Raw genomic sequence first — 18,179 nt, 5'->3', positions numbered from 1 at the left:
ATAAAATATTATTCAAAAATAATTCATACCGTAGTAAATTAGTTCAATTTTTGAATATGGGCTGTTTCTCAAATTAAAATTAGTTCGTATTCTGAATGTCAGTTTTGTTTTAGAAAGAGATAAAGTTTAACGGCATATGCATGACTATGGTTAGTTTAAATTACAAATTTGATGTCACTGCATTAAGTTTACCAATTCTGTAACTATTATCATCTATGTCTATAACTCCCTAAGTGATTTCATCCTGTTGCATAATTATAAATGTAGGTAATACAAAATATATCTGAAGGCTTAACTTTTTTCATGAACTCCTGTTTCTTATGTTCAGTGACTTGCATTTCTACTTGGATACCCAAAAGCATCTTTATGGTAACATATCCATTCTAGTATTCTTGATTTCAGTCTCCCACTCCTATTCTCCAAGTTGTTTCTCCATTTAATTAAGGGTTACCCAAGTGCTTGGGCCCTAGCTATCTCTGCTTCCTCTTTTCCCTTACCCTCCATAACCAATCTGTCAAATCCTGTCAAGCTCTAATTCTAAAATATCCCTAGAATTCGTGTATTTTTCCCCTAGCTAGACTCTATGTGGCAATTAGAATAGTCTTTTAAAACATAGATCATGTTCTCTCTTGCTTAAAAACTTTCTGGTGGCTTTTCATTGCCATAGCTTCGTCCTCTACATTGGGGTTTGCAAACTTTTTCTTTAAGGAACAATGTAGTAAATATTTTAGATTTTATGGACCACACTGTCTTTTCAGCTACGTAGCTCTACCATTGTAGTGCAGAAGTAGTCATAGACAACCTGTAAATAAATGAACATGCCTGTGTTCCAATAAAAACTCTATACAACAAGTGCCAGGGCAGATTTGGGCCTTAACTGTTTCTTTGATCTCTCACTCTTTGTTTTTTTAACCCATCTTACCTTCATTTACTATATGCAAGCCATGCTGCCTTCTTTTCATTCTTAGAACACACTAAATCCATTTCCTTCTTTGCAGTAAATGTTCCTTCTTTCTAGAAGCACTAGCTGGAGCTTAGATAGGTTACTCCTTGGTATGCAGATTTCTACTCAAGTACTTCCTCCCCTGGCTTTTCTGCCCAGCCCCGTCTAAAAGAATCACCCAATACTATCGCCCCTCTAGCCCTCATCTCACTCTGTTTTCTTTAAAGCACTTATGACTACTTGAAATGCTAACATTTTTCTATTTGCTTGTTTTTCTCTTCATCCTCTTAGAATATAAACTCCTTCAGAGCAAGATTTTTGTATGCCTTGTTCATTGCTACAAAACAATTATTGGCTCATGGTCAGTGATAATAATTATTTGCTGAATTAATTAATGTTCAATTTTTATATAAATTTTGTGATTACTGAACTTATAACTTAACCTGGTAGAAAATAGATTTGATACTTTAGAGACAAATTAATTTAGAAAATGTTCATAATTCTCTTATTTCTAAGAAATAATTGACTTTTTTTTTTCTTTTTTCTGTTTCTGTTGTGGGGGGGCGGTGAATGTAGATCTGAAGAGGAATGACTATACGCCTGATAAAATTATATTTCCTCAGGATGAGCCTTCAGATTTGATGCTTCAGTCTGGAAATTCCACCAAAGAATCAGAACCAACTAATTCTATTCAACTGATGTTATAATATCATTGAATCATTGGTTTTGCCTACACCTCATAAAAATGCTATTTTGTCAGTTTTCCTTCAGGAGGCAATTGTTTGGCAATAGAGAAAGGTGTGTGCAAATTGAATTTGCCCACTCCAACATGATTAATAGGTCAATATTTTTTTGACCTAATTAAACTGGTCAGTCAGAAACTTCCTATAGAATACAAATGATAGCTGATAAAAGTTAAAGGTAAAGGAAAATTAGTATTTATAACTATTTAAAGGGCTCTTTGTAGCAGAAGGTTTCATTTGACCAGAAGATTTCATTTGACTATGTTCTGACAAGGGTGATGCCCTCTTATGTGGTGCAATACCATTAACCAAAGTTAGGTGTTAATGCAGGTTTTAGTTGGCAGCTGGTCTACTACCATTCAGCTAGAGAAATGTAGAAATCATCCAGCCTTTTGCTTAAGTGGAAGTCAAAGGGGTTCTTCAGTGGGAAACCTAGCGATGATATCACTAGTTCCCAGGTAGATGCTTTTTGACCATTGAAAAGGAGATTACTTGTTATAACTCTAGAGTCACAGGGATAAAAGGAAGATCATTTTCCAAGAGGGACTTTATTTATGAATCAGGGTTAGGCTCCATATTTAAAGATAGAGCCATTTTTTTGTTAAGTAGAGCCCAAATTTTGCAAAAGTGTTAGATTTTTTTATATTGTTTTATCAAGTCACTGTGAAAGTAGAAGAAAGCCATTGTAGACTGAAATAACATATAAAAGGAAAAATTTAATTCACTGTTCAGAAGAAGTTACCTTGTGAGAAAATTAGAATACTTTTTCCTGTCTATATCTATAGTGACAACCTGGAAGTCTATACTTCTCCAAAGATTTTATTGACTGGTATATCAAATCAGAATATAAATATGAACTCTTGCATATATTTACAATTGTGTAGGAACATTTGAACATGAATATTGTTTGTGGTACTTATTTAAGAAATTTAGTTGGATTATTATTATGTGATGTCGGGAGATTGCAATGCCACTTTATGCCAATAAATTGTAATTTAACTGCCCCAGATATTTTTGAATACGCAACAAAAAAAGCTCATTTAAAGTTTTATGCTTTGATTTTTTAAAATATTTTTTTCCTTCTTCCTTTCTTTGTTTCTTTTTGTTTCCTAGATACTAATTATAATTTTTATTTGGAAAGGAGCTGTGTAAACATTTGTATTCAGTAGTGTATCTCATAGATACAGAGAAGGCAAGAAGAGATAAACTGTTTAAATAGTGTTTAATATTGATAATGTGGAAAGAAAGAAAAAGTGTATTAAAAATATTATACTGTATACATTTTGTACATCATTAAATCTTTAAAAGTAATTAAATAAATTTATTCTTGTTTACAGATGTTTAGTGAATTTAATCATTCTGTAAATTACCTGACATTTTCAGAGTTTCATCTTGTTTTTAATAATATCAATTTTTTTTAATGGAGTTTTTGTACATGTAAATTTTGTAATGATATATCCTGTACTGTGTTTAAGGGATCCTGGCTGCCTATTGTATAGGGTCTTTTTTTTTTTCCCTGTTTCTGCAAGAAAGGGATATATGAATTGCCTGCTGATGTTTACTTTTATGTTGATTATCTTTACAAGATAATATCTAACATTTTAGTGCTTAATATATGGGGACACTTTACATATATTAACCTTTTTAATCCTATCATAATTTATGAAATAGGTAGTCTAAGTCTGTCATTTCCTTAATCTTTAACATTTCTTCTCAGTTCATCCTACTGAGAACAAAATGTTTCATAAAGTGTGAAATACTCCTACATATTCTTTAATATTTAATAGGACATCTTCTCTAACCTGGTGATTTATGTATGTTTGTTGTATTAAGATGTATGGAAAAGAAAAAAACAACCAAAACCTATCTTCTCTCCTACCATCAAGTTGGATTATATTGCTTTCATAGTCACCATCTGGCTATCACCCCACTAGACTGTAAGCTTCAAAGAGGAAGGGACCTTTAGGATTTTTCATTACTGAATTCTCCAGCACCCAGCACCTTGCATGACACATGGTGCATGATACACATGCAATAAAAAGCTGAGAGATATTAAAGTGTTGTTTCACTGTACAAAACTGCCTCTTGAGGAAGTTAGATCATGATGATGTAGTCTTTCAGTAGATGATCAAGACAAGGATATCCAATAAATACTCCAGTCACTTGGTAGAGAGAGCAAGTTAATTATTTGCAGAAAAATAACCTCTACAGTACAGGGATTTTTATCACATGTTCTTCTTATTTACCACATGTTCTGGTTGTTTCCTGACTGGGTTACCCAAAAGGCACCTGAATTTGTAGCTCCCAGATTCTCAGAAGTGGCACAACTAGTACTTAGTAATTATGTATTATATGAATGAATGAAACTTCTTGAACACTATTTTCCCCTCAAAACTTGATTGTGTTATCCACTAAGAAATGTATTCTTTTTTTTTGTATTTCTCTTAGAACCTGATGGAGGTTTTGGCATAGAGTTAGGAATTCAGTAATATGTGTTGAAGTACAACAGAAGATTTTCAGTATTAGCTGATCTTTAAGCTTTTCTTTAGGAAAGTCCCAAGCTCCAATGTTCTTTTTGTTTCTGGGAGATGATTTCCTTTTCCAAGTACTTTAAATTCCTCAAAGCAGAGTTCTTTTTATCCAGGGTCCATGATTCTACCTTGGTGGGAGTGGGGGTTGAGGTTAATTCCTGGTTACACTTTAGAAAAGCTAAGCACTCCAGCTTATACTAAACAAAGGGCACCAATCAACAGGATACTTTCTTTCCTTGCCCCACCCAACATTCAGTGCTCTCATTTTTCCTTTGAAATTCCTATTCAATCCCACATTATGGAACTTTTCTTTCATTTTAGTGTATGTTTCTAAAAGGTAAGAACCATAATCACATATTATTATTATCAAGTCTAAAAACTTAACTCTTTAATATCATTAAATATATAGTCATTGTTCTCAAAGGTTTTTTTGGGGGAGGAGGGTACAATTTATTTGAAGTAAGATCTAGAAAAGATTCATAATACCAGTTGCTTGGGATGTCTTTCAAGACTCTTAAAAGTATATAGATTTCCTCTTCATCTTTTAATTTTTTTTTTTACATTTATTTTCTGAAGAACTGGCTTTTTGTCCTGAAACGTTTCCCACATTCTAGATTTTGCTGATTGTATCCCTTAAGAGTTGATATGTTTCTCTGTTTCCTGTACAAATCATAAACTAGTCATTGGATCTAGAGGCTTGACCAGGTCCAGAATTGAATTTTTGGCAAGAATGCTTCATTGGTAGTGTATTTTTCCAGTTAGGAAACCTATCTGGTTGACTTTCTTTTTGATATTATGGGTTGGTGGTTCTCAGAGTGGTCCATAGACCACATGTCTCAACGCCAGGAACGTACGTGACAGCTTTCCGATATTTTTCTAATGAAATCAGTGTTGATATTAACAGTGGTGATTGTTTTTGTAATGTATAATGAAATATGTCAACATTTGGAAGATAAACATAACTCATATTTTCCATATAACCCATGCATGGTATTACAAAATCATGCATGAGTAAAAGATCTGTTCAGAATATAAGATATTATTAATAACAGACTAGGAAAAGTTATATATTTTAGACTGCAACTCACCTTTAGTAAACTACCACTTGTCTTATTTTGTTATTGTTCAAATAATATCCACAATTATCTAAAAGGATTTTAGATAAATCCTTTTTACATAAAGCTACAATTAGTTAATCAAGACAACATGATAACTGGCATAATGATAGACATACAGAGCAATGAAATAGAATTGAGAGTCCAGAACTTAACCTCTCACATTTACAGTCAGTTGATTCTCAGAAAGGTCACCTACTAGACAATTCAATAAGGAAAAAAGTATTCTTCAACAAATGGAGTTGGGAAAAATTGGATATTCACATGTAAAAGAATTTCAACTGCTCCCTTACACCGTATACAAAATGAACTCAAAATGGTCCAAATAATTAAATGTAAGAGCTAAGATTCTTAAACTAACTCCTAGAAAAAAACATAGGGGTTAATCTTTGTGATCCATGGATTAGGTAATAGTTGATTGGATATGACACCAAAATTGCAAACAACCAAAAGAAAGACAACAGAAAAACTGAATTTCGTCAAAATTTAAAACTTTTATGTTAAAAGTACATCATCAAGAAAGTGGGGGAAAAACAGAATGGAAGAATAGTTGTATCTGATAAGGGATTTGTATCTAGAATATATAAAGAAAAATTAACATGGGCAAAGGCTCTGAATAGACATTTCTTCAAAGAAGAAAAGCAAATGGCCAATAGGCATGAGAAATTACGCTCTATATCATTAGCCATGAGGAAAATGACTATCAAAACTACAATAAGATTACATTTAACACACACTAGGGTGACTATAATTAGATAAATGTTGGCAAGAACGTGGAGAAATTGGAGCCTTTATACACTGCTGGTAGGAATGTAACATGGTATAGCTATTTTGGAATAGTGTGGCAGTTCCTCAAAAGATTTATATATAGATGCAAGATTTAAAGCAAACCTCTTCTTCACACTATATACAAGAATTAACTGAAAATAAATCAAAGTCTTAACTATAAGAACTGAAACAGATATGGGGAGGGGCCAAGATGGCAGCTTAGCAATGTGCGCGATTTAGTTCGTCCTCCAGAACAACTACTAAATAACCAGAAACAGTACAGAACAGCTCTCGGAGCCACGTCAGTGACCGGACACACAGCGTACCCCAGTCTGGAACAGCTGACTGGCTGCGAGCCTCCCCAGAACGGTGAGTTCCCCAAGCCGCGGCAGCTGGCAACCAGCACCCCTCCCCCACAGGCGGCTACCCAGAGGGAAAGGAAAGAGACTCTAAACCTGGTCAAGGTGGAGGTCACTCATTGGGCTAACAGAAAAAGAGGAAAGGGGAGGAAATGGAGGTTTTTGTGGCTGTCTTTCTATGGAGGCTAGGCTACCTCTGGATTCAGTGGCGGGACTTCTCAGGCTGCAACTGCCCCAGGCATAGGCAGAAATGGACTGCTTTCAGGGCTGTCTCCCACCTGTGCCTTCCCCAAGGGAGGGGTGAAGACCAACTCAGGTGGAATCCCTCCCTCAAGGAATTCAGACCCCAGGGCTTGGCAATTTGAAGCCATTAAAACCAGCCTACAACCTCTTCTCTGTCTCCACCACACCCCCAGCAGGGAGAGGCTTCCGAAGTTAAAGGTGCCACAACATCTTTTGCTGGTGGAACCCGCAGGCAGACAAGCACTACATACTGGGCAGAATAAGAAAAACAGAGCCCAGAGACTTCACAGGAAAGTCTTTTAACCTGTTGGGTCTCACCCACAGGGAAAACTGACACAGATGACTCCTTCCCCCTGATAGGAGGCCAGTTTAGTCCAGGAAAACCCGGCTGGAGTCTGTAATACCCACGTAGACCCTCCTAAGGGTGGGGAGGGAAAAGGCACCATACAAGCAGGGCAAGAAACAAGAAAACAAGAACTGAAAAATTATCCTGTGTTAAACAAAACCTAAGCTAGAGGTCCAGAAAACGCTGAACTGAAGGTCAAAGAACAGATAGACAACAAATTCATCTAGCAAGAAAACCCTAGGTAAGAGAATTGAAAGCAATCTCCAGAATAAACTAATTAAGATAATTAAATGTCTAGATGCCAGCAAAAAATAACAAATCACACCAGGAAAATTGAAGATATGGCCCAGTCAAAGGAACAAACAAATAGTTCAACTGAGATACAAGAGCTGAAACAATTTAGAATATACGAACAGACATGGAAAATTTCATTAAAAAACAAATCAGTGAATTGAGGGAGGATATGAAGAAGGCAAGGAATGAGCAAAAAGAAGAAATGGAAAGTCTGAAAAAACAAATCACAGAACTTATGGGAATGAAAGGTACAGTAGAAGAGATGAAAGAAACAATGGAAACCTACAATGGTAGGTTTCAAGAGACAGAGGTTAGGATTAGTGAACTGGAGGACAGAACATCTGAAATCCAACAAGAAACAGAAACTATAGGGGAAAAAATGGAAAAATATGAACAGGGACTCAGGGAATTGAATGGCAATATGAAGCGCACAAATATACGTGTTGTGGGTGACCTGGAAGGAGAAGAGAAGGGAAAAGGAGGAGAAAAATTAATGGAAGAAAGTATCACTGAAAATTTCCCAACTCTTATGAAAGACCTAAAATTACAGATCTAAGAAGTGCAGTGTACCACAAAGAGAATAGATCCAAATAGACGTTCTCCAAGACACTTACTAGTCAGAATGTCAGAGGTCAAAGAGAAAGAGAGGATCTTGATGCAGCAAGAGAAAAGCAATCCATCACGTACAAGGGAAACCCAATAAGACTATGCATAGATTTCTCAGTAGAAACCATGGAGGCAAGAAGACAGTGGCATGATATATTTAAATTACTAAAATAGAAAGACTGCCAACCAAGAATTCTATACCCAGCAAAATTGTCCTTCAAAAATGAGGGAGAAATTAAAACATTTTCAGACAAAAAATCACTGAGAGAATATGTGACCAAGAAACCAGCTCTGCAAGAAATACTAAAGGGAGCACTAGAGACAGATACGAAAAAACTGAGGAGAGAGGTATAGAGAAGAGTGTAGAAAGAAGGAAAATTAGATATGACATATAAAATACAAAAGGGAAAATGGTAGAAGTACTACCCGTGCAGTAATAACTCTAAATGTTAATGGATTAAACTCCCCAATCAAAAGACATAGACTGGGGCGGGCCAGAGTGGCTCAGCAGGCAAGAATGCTTGCCTGCCATGCCAGTGGACCCGGGTTTGATTCCCGGTGCCTTCCCATGTAAAAAAAAAAGACATAGACTGGCAGAATGGATTAAAAAACAGGATCCTTCGATATGCTGTCTACGGGAAACACATCTTAGACCCAAAGATAAACATAGGTTGAAAGTGAAAGGTTGGGAAAAGGCATTTCATGCAAATAACAACCAGAAAAGAGCAGGAGTAGCTATACTAATATCCAACAAAGTAGACTTCAAATGTAAAACAGTTAAAAGAGACAAGGATACTATGTACTAATAAAAGGAACAATTCAACACGAAGACATAACAATCATAAATATTTATGCACCGCACCAGGATGCCCCAAAATACATGAGGCAAACACTCCAAGCACTGAAAAGGGAAATAGATATATCTGCCATAATAGTTGGAGACTTCAATTCCCACTCTCATCAATGGACAGAACATCTAGACAGAGGATCAATAAAAAACAGAGAATTTGTATATTACAATAAATGAGCTAGACTTAACAGACATTTATAGGACATTATACCCCACAACAGCAGGATACACCTTTTTCTCAAGTGCTCATGGATCATTTTCAAAGACAGACCATATGCTGGGTCACAAACAACACTCAACAAATTTAAAAAGATTGAAATCATACAAAACACTTTCTCAGATCATAAAGGAATAAAGTTGAAAATCAATAACAGGCAGAGCGCCAGAAAATTCACAAATATGTGGAGGCTCAACAACACACTCTTAAACAACCAGTGGGTCAAGGAAGAAATTACAAGAGACATCAGTAAATATCTCGAGGCAAACAAAAATGTAAACACAACATGTCAAAACTTATGGGATGCAGCAAAGGCAGTGCTAAGAGGGAAATTTATTGCCCTCAATGCCTATATCAAAAAAGAAGAAAGGGCAAAATTTCAGGAATTAACTGTCCACTTGGAAGAACTGGAGAAAGAACAGCAAACTAACCCCAAAGCAAGCAAAAGGAAAGAAATAACAAAGATTAGAGCAGAAGTAAATGAAATTGAGAACATGAAAGCAATTGAAAAAATCAATAAGATTGATGGGCCCTTAGCAAGACTGACAAAAAGAAGAAGAGAGAGTATGCAAATAAATAAGATCAGAAATGGAAGAAAAGACATAACCACTGACCCCACAGAAATAAAGGAATTAATAACAGGATACTATGAACAACTTTATGCCAATAAATACAACAATGTAGATGAAATGGACAACTTCCTAGAAAGGCATGAACAACCAACTTTGAATCAAGAAGAAATAGATGAGCTCTACAAACCAACCACAAGTAAAAAATTGAATCAGTCATTAAAAAGCTTCCTAAAAAGAAAAGTCCAGGACCAGACGGCTTCACATGTGAATTCTACCAAACATTCCAGAAAGAATTAGTACCAATCCTGCTCAAACTCTTCAAAAAAATTGAAGAGGAAGGAAAGCTACCTAATTCATTCTATGAAGCCAACATCACCCTCATACCAAAACCAGGCAAAGATACTACAAAAAAGGAAAAGTACAGACCAATCTCTCTAATGAATACAGATGAAAAAATCCTCAACAAAATTCTAGCTAATCGAATCCAGCAACACATTAAAAGAATTATACATCATGACCAAGTAGGATTCATCCCAGGTATGCAAGGATAGTTCAACATAAGAAAATCAATTAATGTAATACACCATATCAACAAATCAAGCAGAAAAATCACATGATCATCTCGATTGATGCAGAGAAGGCATTTGACAAAATTCAACATCCTTTCCTGTTGAAAACACTTCAAAGGATAGGAATACAAGGGAACTTCCTTAAAATGATAAAGGGAATATATGAAAAACCCACAGCTAATATCATCCTCAATAGGGAAAAAACTGAAAACTTTCCCCCTAAGATCAGGAACAAGACAAGGATGTCCACTATCACCACTGTTATTCAACATTGTGTTGGAAGTTCTAGCCAGAGAAATTAGACAAGAGAAAGAAATACAAGGCATCAAAATTGGAAAGGAAGAAGTAAAACTCTCGCTGTTTGCAGATGATATGATACTATATGTCGAAAACCCTGAAAAATCCACAGCAAAACTACTAGAGCTAATAAATGAGTACAGCAAAGTGGCAGGTTGCAAGATCAACATTCAAAAATCTGTAGTGTTTCTATACACTAGTAATGAACAATCTGAGGGGGAATCAAGAAATGAATTCCATTTACAATTGCAACTAAAAGAATAAAATACTTAGGAATAAGTGTAACTAAAGAGACAAAAGACCTATACAAAGAAAAGTATGAGAAATTGTTAAAAGAAATCACAGAAGACCTAATTAGATGAAAGGGCATACCGTGTTCATGGATTGGAAGACTAAATATAGTTAAGATGTCAATTCTACCTAAATTGATTTACAGATTCAACGCAATACCAATCAAAATCCCAACAACTTACTTTTCAGAAATAGAAAAACCAATAAGCAAATTTATCTGGAAGGGCAGGGTCCCCGAACTGCTAAAAGTATCTTGAGGAAAAAAAAACGAAGCTGGAGGTCTCATGCTGCCTGACTTTAAGGCATATTATGAAGCCACAGTGGTCAAAACAGCATGGTACTGGCATAAAGATAGATATATTGACCAATAGAATAGAATAGAGTGTTCAGATATAGACCCTCTCATCTGTGGACATTTGATCTTTGATAAGGCAGTCAAACCAACTCACCTGGGACAGAACAGTCTCTTCAATAAATGGTGCCTAGAGAACTGGATATCCATATACAAAAGAATGAACGAGGACCCATATCTCACACCCTATACAAAAGTTAACTCAAAATGGATCAAAGATCTAAACATTAGGTCTAAGACCATAAAACAGTTAGAGGAAAATGTAGGGAAATTCTTATAAATCTTATAATTGGAGGCGGTTTTATAGACCTTACACCCAAAGGAAGAGCACTGAAGAAATAAATAAATAAATGGGAACTCCTCAAAATTAAACACTTTTGTGCATCAAAGAACTTCATCAAGAAAGTAGAAAGACAGCCTACACAATCGGAGATAATATTTGGAAATGACATATCAGATAAAGTTCTAGTATCCAGAATTTATAAAGAGATTGTTCAAACCTAACAACAAAAAGACAGCCAACCCAATTACAAAATGGGAAAAAGACTTGAACAGACACCTCTCAGAAGAGGAAATACAAATGGCCAAAAGGCACATGAAGAGATGCTCAATGTCCCTGGCCATTAGAGAAATGCAAATCAAAACCACAATGAGATATCTCACACCCACCAGAATGGCCATTATCAACAAAACAAAGACAAGTGCTGGAGAGGATGCGGAGAAAGAGGCACATTTAACCACTGTTGGTGGGAATGTCAAATGGTGCAACCGCTGTGGAAGACAGTTTGGCGGTTCCTCAAAAAGCTGAATATGGAATTGACATATGACCCGGCAATACCATTGCTAGGTGTCTACTCAAAGGACATAAGGGCAAAGACACAAACAGACATTTGCACACCAATGTTTATAGCAGCATTATTTATAATTGCAAAGAGATGGAAACAGCCAAAATGTTCATCAACAAACAAGTGGCTAAACAAACTGTGGCTAAACAAACCACAGTTTGTTGGTATACACATACGATGGAATATTATGCAGCTCTAAGACAGAATAAACTTATGAAGTATGTAACAACATGGATGAACCTTGAGAACATTATGCTGAGTGAGACTAGCCAAAAACTAAAGGACAAATACTGTATGGTCTCACTGATATGAACTGACATTTGTGAATAAATTTGGACTATTTCGTTGGTAACAGAGACCATCAGGAGATAGAAATAGGGTAAGACATTGGGTAATTGGAGCTGAAGGGATACAGACTATGCAACAGGACTGAATGCAAAAACCCAGAAATGGACAGCACAATACTACTTAACTGTAATACAATTATGTTAAAACACTGAATGAAGCTGAATGTGAGAATGATAGAGGGAGGAGGGCTGGGGGCATAAATGAAATCAGAAAGAAAGATGTTAAAAGATTGAGATGGTATAATCTAGGAATGCCTAGAGTGTATAATAATAGTGAAATGTACAAGGTACAATTTTAAAAATGTTTTTGCATGAGGAAGAACAAAGGAATGTCATTACTGCAGGGTGCTGAAAATAGATGGTAATTAATTATGTAAAATGTCATCTTATGTGTGAGACTAAATCTAAAAATGTTTATTTGTTACAAAATTTATATTTTGACTACTGCATTTCCTAATATAACTTATGTAGATAGTTTGATTGAACACCATAAGTACTTGGAATCTCAGGTAGGACATGAGATTTTGCTGGTTTGTTCAGAGGGATGCCCTGATGAATCCCGGGGTGTTTCGATCAGTGTGGAAAATTATCTGCAAAGCCCCCTTCGGGGAATGGTGAGAACGGGGAGAAAATCAACTTCCCCAAGTTGAACTCTTGATATTCTCACAAGCAGTGTGGACAACCAAAGCTATAGGCTGAGCCCCCAGTCTTGGGGTTTGTTCATATGAAACTTAACCCCACAAAGGATAGGTCAAGTCTACTTAAAATTCAGGCCTAAGAATCACCCCCAAGAGAGCCTCTTTTGTTGCTCAGATGTGGCCTCTCTCTCCAGCCAACACAGCAAGCAATCTCACCCCCCTCCCCCTGTCTACGTGGGACATGACTACCAGGGGTGTGGACCTTCTTGGCAATGTGGGACAGAAATCCTAGAATGAGCTGAGACTCAGCATCAAGGGATTGAGAAAAACTCTAGAATGAGCTGAAACTGAGCATCAAGGGATTGAGAAAACCTTCTTGACCAAAAGGGGGAAGAGTGAAATGAGACGTCAGTGGCTGAGAGTTTCCAAACAGAGTCGAAGGTTATCATGGAGGTTATTCTTATGCATTGAGTAGATATCACCTTGTTATTCAAGATGTAAGGGAGAGGTGGGAGGGAACTGCCTGAAAATGGAGCTGTGTTCCAGTAGCCATGTTTCTTGAAGATGATTGAATAATGATATAGCTTTCACAATGTAACTGTGTGATTGTGAAAACCTTGTGTCTGATGCTCCTTTTATCTACCTTGTCAGCAGATGAGTAGAATATATAAAATAAAAATAAATAATAGGGGGAACAAATGTTAAAATAAATTTAGTTTGAAATGCTAGTGATCAGTGAAAGCGAGGGGTAAGGGGTATGGTAGGTATAATTTTGTTTTTTTTCTGTTTTTGTTTTATTTATTTTTCTATTGTCTTTTTATTTCTTTTTCTGAATGGATGCAAATGTTCTAAGAAATGATGAATATGCAACTACGTGATGATATTGTGAATTACTGATTATCTATATTAATTTTTATTTCATTTGTTGATTTTTTAAATTAATAAATAAATTTTTTTTAAAAAGTAGATTCCTTGTCTCCCCCCCACCCCCCGCCCTTTTGACTTCTGATTCCAAAGGTCTGATATGGGTTCTAAATTACATTTTAAAAAGCTTTTCCTCGCTTTTTATTTTTAAAAGTTTCAAGCCTATAGAAAAGTTGAAAGACCATATAATGAATATCCATATACCCTTCATCTAGAATCTTCATCATTTGGCAACAGTTTGCCACATTTCCTTTCTTTCTGTCTCTGCTAGTATCCTCCATCCCTCCGTTTCTCTATCCCATATTCCCTCTCACCTTTCCTTCCTCTCTCCCTTTTTTCAGCTGAATGATTTGAATTAAAATGCATACACCCTGGCATGTCATGTTTAAGCACTTCATGCATCACCTGACAATAAGGACGTTCTTTTACGTAATGACACCATTACCTCAGCTAAGACATTTAGCAATAATTTCATATCATCTAAGATATGACTCATATATCCCCTCTATCTCAAAAATGTCTGCCTTAGTTTTTTCTTCTCAATCTAGGATCTACTCAACAGCCAAAAATAGCTTTCAGTTGTCTCTTTAGTCTCTTAACATAGAACGTCTCCTCTCCCTTTTATTTTTGTTTTTGAAGAGTCCATTGTTTAGAAAATGTCCCCCATTCTGGATTTTGTCTAATTGTTTTCTCATATTTAGATTTAAGGTAAACTCTTTTTTTTTTAAGCAAGAATCAGATATAGGTGATATTGTTTACTTTTTCATTGCATTGCATCAGAAGGAACATAATATCAGTTTGTCCTACTTCTGATGATGACAAGTTTGATCATTTGGTTAAGACAGTGCTCATAAGATTTCATCACTTAAAGCTATATTTTCCCCTTTGGACTCATGGCTGTTTTTTAGTGTGATATTATCCATTACTGTCATTATTCGTTTTCTTGTTCAAATTGCTCAAGATTGGCCAGTGGGAGCCACTTCAAATCAGTTCCTGTGACCCCCATTACTTAGTTTGTATTAAGATATAATTACATACAGTAAATACCATTCTTTTTAGGTGTACCATTCTGTGAATTTTGTCAAATGCAAAATCCAAAAAGTCAAGTATACAATATTTCCATCACCCCAAAAGCTTGTGTCTCATTAAAAACCAGTCCCCTCACCCCATCCCCAAATCCTGGAAATTGTTAATCTGATTTTCATCCCTATAGTTTTGCATTTCTCGAATATCCTATAAGTGTAATCATACCATATGTAGACTTTTGAATTTGGCATCTTTAATTACCATAATGCTGTTGCATGTATTATTTGTCTCTTTCTTTTTACTGCTGTGTAGTATTTCTTTTTAAATAAATATACCAAATTTATTGATATTCGCCAACTGATAGAAATTTGAGTTGTTTCTAATTTTGGCAATTATGAACACAACTGCTATAAACATTAACATGAAATTTTTATGTGAACATTAAGTCTTTTTCTTTCTTGGGGAGAATACTTAGGCTTGGGATTGCTGGGTCATATGGTATTCCATTAGTTTTTGAAAACAAGTTTTCTTGCTTTCTGGTTCACTAATTATTTCCCTGTCCCAAACCTAAACCAGCCATGTCCCCCAAAATAAGCATAATTATTTTAAAAAGAGCTCCTCAAATAATTCTTTTTTGGGGGGTGTGGGGTGTGGGGAACATCGTCTGGGAATCAAGCCCAGGTGTCCCACATGGAAGGCAAGCATTCTACCACTGAACTGCCCAGATTCTTTCATACAAAATGCAATTTTATTGAGATATGTTATATATTCACATACCATATAATCATGCAAAGTGTACAATCATTGGTTCACAGTATCATATAGTTGCATAATCATTATCACAATCAATTTTTTTATCTGTTTATTTTTTATTTTTAATTTTTTAAATATAACAAATACGAACATGAACATTCTTACCATATGATCATTCCTTTCTTGGTATATAATCATTAATTCACAGTATCATCCAGAGTTGTATATTCATCACCATGATCATTTCTTAGAACATTTGCATCAATTCAGAAAAAGAAATAAAAAGACTCATACATACCATACCCCTTTCCCTCCCTCTCATGACTGTTAGTATTTCCATCTACCCCATATATTTTAGCCTTTGTTCTCTCTATTTTTTTCTATTCCCCTTACCACTCCCTTTCATTGATCACTAGCATTTCAATCTACCAAATTTATTTTAACATTTGTTCCCCCTATTATTTATTTATTTTTAACCTATGTTTTTTACTCATCTGTCTGTACCGTAGACAAAAGGAGCTTCAGACACAAGGTTTTAACAATCACACAGTCACATTGCAAAAGCTTTATCATTATACAATCATCTTCAAGAAACATGGCTACTTGAACACAGTTCTACATTTTCAGGCACTTCCCTACTCCCTCTCCAATATACCTTGACTAGAAAGGTGATATGTATATAATGCGTAAGAATAACCTCCAGGATAACTGTTGACTCTGGAATCTCTCAGCCATTGACACTTTATTTTGACTCATTTCTCTCTTCCCCTTTTGGTTGAGGTTTTCTCAATCCCTTGGTGCTAAGTCCCAGCTCATTCTCGGATTTCTGTCCCACGTTGCCAGGAAGGTTTATACCCCTAGAAGTCATGTCACACATAGAGAGGTGGAGGGCAGTGAGTTTGCTTGTTGTGTTGGCGAGAGAGAGGCCACATCTGAGCAACAAAAGTGGTTCTCTGGGGGTGACTCTTAGGCCTAATTTTAAGTAGGCTTAGCCTGTTCTTTGAGGGAGTAAGTTTCCAAGATTGAGGGCTCAGCCTAGTGAGGGCTCGGTCTACTGCTTCTGAGAATATCAGGAATTGTCCAAATGGGGAAGCTGAATTTTCCCCCTTTCTCACCATACCCCCAAGGGGACTTTGCAAATACTTTTTTATTCACTGCTCAAATCACTCTGGGATTTATTGGGGTATCACTCTGGACAAACCTACAAAATCTCATGCCCTACTCAAGGTTCAATGTACTTATGGTGTTCAATTAAACTGTCCACATAAGGTATATTAGGAAATGCCCTAGTCAAAATATAAATTTTGAACCAAATAAACGTTTTTGCTTTAATCTCACATATAAGTTAAAATTTTAAAATATGGATTACCCTCTATTTTCAACACCCTGCAATATTGACATTCTTTTGTTCTTCCTCATGCAAAAATATTTTTTAATTTGTACATTTGGTCATTATCATTATACACTCTAGGCATTCCTAGATTATACCATCTCAGTCTTTATTGTCCATCTTTCCATCTGATTTCATTTGTGCCCCCAGCCCTCCTCCCTCTATCATTCTCACATTCAGCTTCATTCAGTGTACTAACATCATTGTATTTCAGTTAGGTAGTATTGTGCTATCCATTTCTGAATTTTTACAATCCAGTTGCACAATCTGTATCCCTTCAGCTCGAATTACCCAATATCTACCCTATTTATATCTCCTGATGGTCTTTGTTCTTAACTGAAATTCTCCAAGTTCATTCACTAATGTGAGTTCATATCAGTGAGACCATACAGTATTTGTCCTTTTGTTTCTGGCAAATCTCACTTAACATAATGTCCTCAAGGTCCACCCATGTTGTTACATACTTCATAACTTTGTTCTGTCTTACAGCTGCATAATATTCCATCATATGTGTATACCACTGCTTATTTAGCCACTCGTCCATTGATGGACATTTTGGCTGTTTCCATTTCTAGGCAATTGTAAATAATGCTGCTGTAAACATTGGTGTGCAAATTTCCGTTTCTGTCCTTGCCCTCATGTCCTCTGAGTAGATACTGAGCAATGGCATTGCCGGACCATATAGCAATTCTATACTTAGTTTCCTGAGGAACTGCCTTCCACAGCACTTGTACCATTTGACATTCCCACCAACAGTGGATAAGTATGCCTTTTTTTCCACATCCTCTCCAGTACTTGTTGTTTTCTGTTTTATTGATAATGGCCATTCTGGTAGGTGTGAGATGATATTGCATTGTGGTTTTGATTTGCATTTCCATAATAGCCAGGGAAGTTGAGCATCTTTTCATGTGCCTTTTGGCCATTTGTATTTCCTCTTCTGAGAAGTTTCTCTTCATGCCTTCTGCCCATTTTGTAATTGGGTTGTTTGTCTTTTTGTTGTTAAGTTGAACAGTCTTTTTATATATTCTGAATACTAGACCTTTATCTGATATATTGTTTCCAAATATTGTCTCCCATCGTGTAGGCTGTCTTTTTACTTTCTTGACAAAGTTCTTTGATGCATGCACAAAAGTGTTTAATTTTGAGGAGTTCCCATTTAT

At 35.9% G+C, this 18,179-nt stretch overlaps 1 protein-coding gene across 6 annotated transcripts in view; it reads left to right on the top strand.

Moving 5' to 3' along the window:
• The window catches only part of TRPM7 (transient receptor potential cation channel subfamily M member 7), a 258,369-nt gene that overhangs the window by 198,484 nt on the left and 41,706 nt on the right, over positions 1–18,179 (top strand). Inside the window, exon 38 of one of the 6 annotated variants that reach the window (XM_077127866.1) lies at positions 1,520–3,022. The exons of 4 other annotated variants lie outside the window; for them this stretch is intronic. In XM_077127866.1, coding sequence (XP_076983981.1) covers positions 1,520–1,650 — 131 coding nt within the window. In that variant the 3' untranslated portion in view covers positions 1,651–3,022. Of the gene's footprint in view, positions 1–1,519; positions 3,023–18,179 lie in introns of those variants that run through there. One more of the 6 variants, XM_077127863.1, reaches the window with a different exon arrangement.

Source organism: Tamandua tetradactyla, chromosome 14 (assembly GCF_023851605.1).
Source record: "Tamandua tetradactyla isolate mTamTet1 chromosome 14, mTamTet1.pri, whole genome shotgun sequence".
Taxonomy (NCBI): Eukaryota; Metazoa; Chordata; class Mammalia; order Pilosa; family Myrmecophagidae; genus Tamandua; species Tamandua tetradactyla.
Note: the sequence above shows the minus strand (reverse complement) of the source record. Positions and strands in the feature narration are given on the sequence as shown.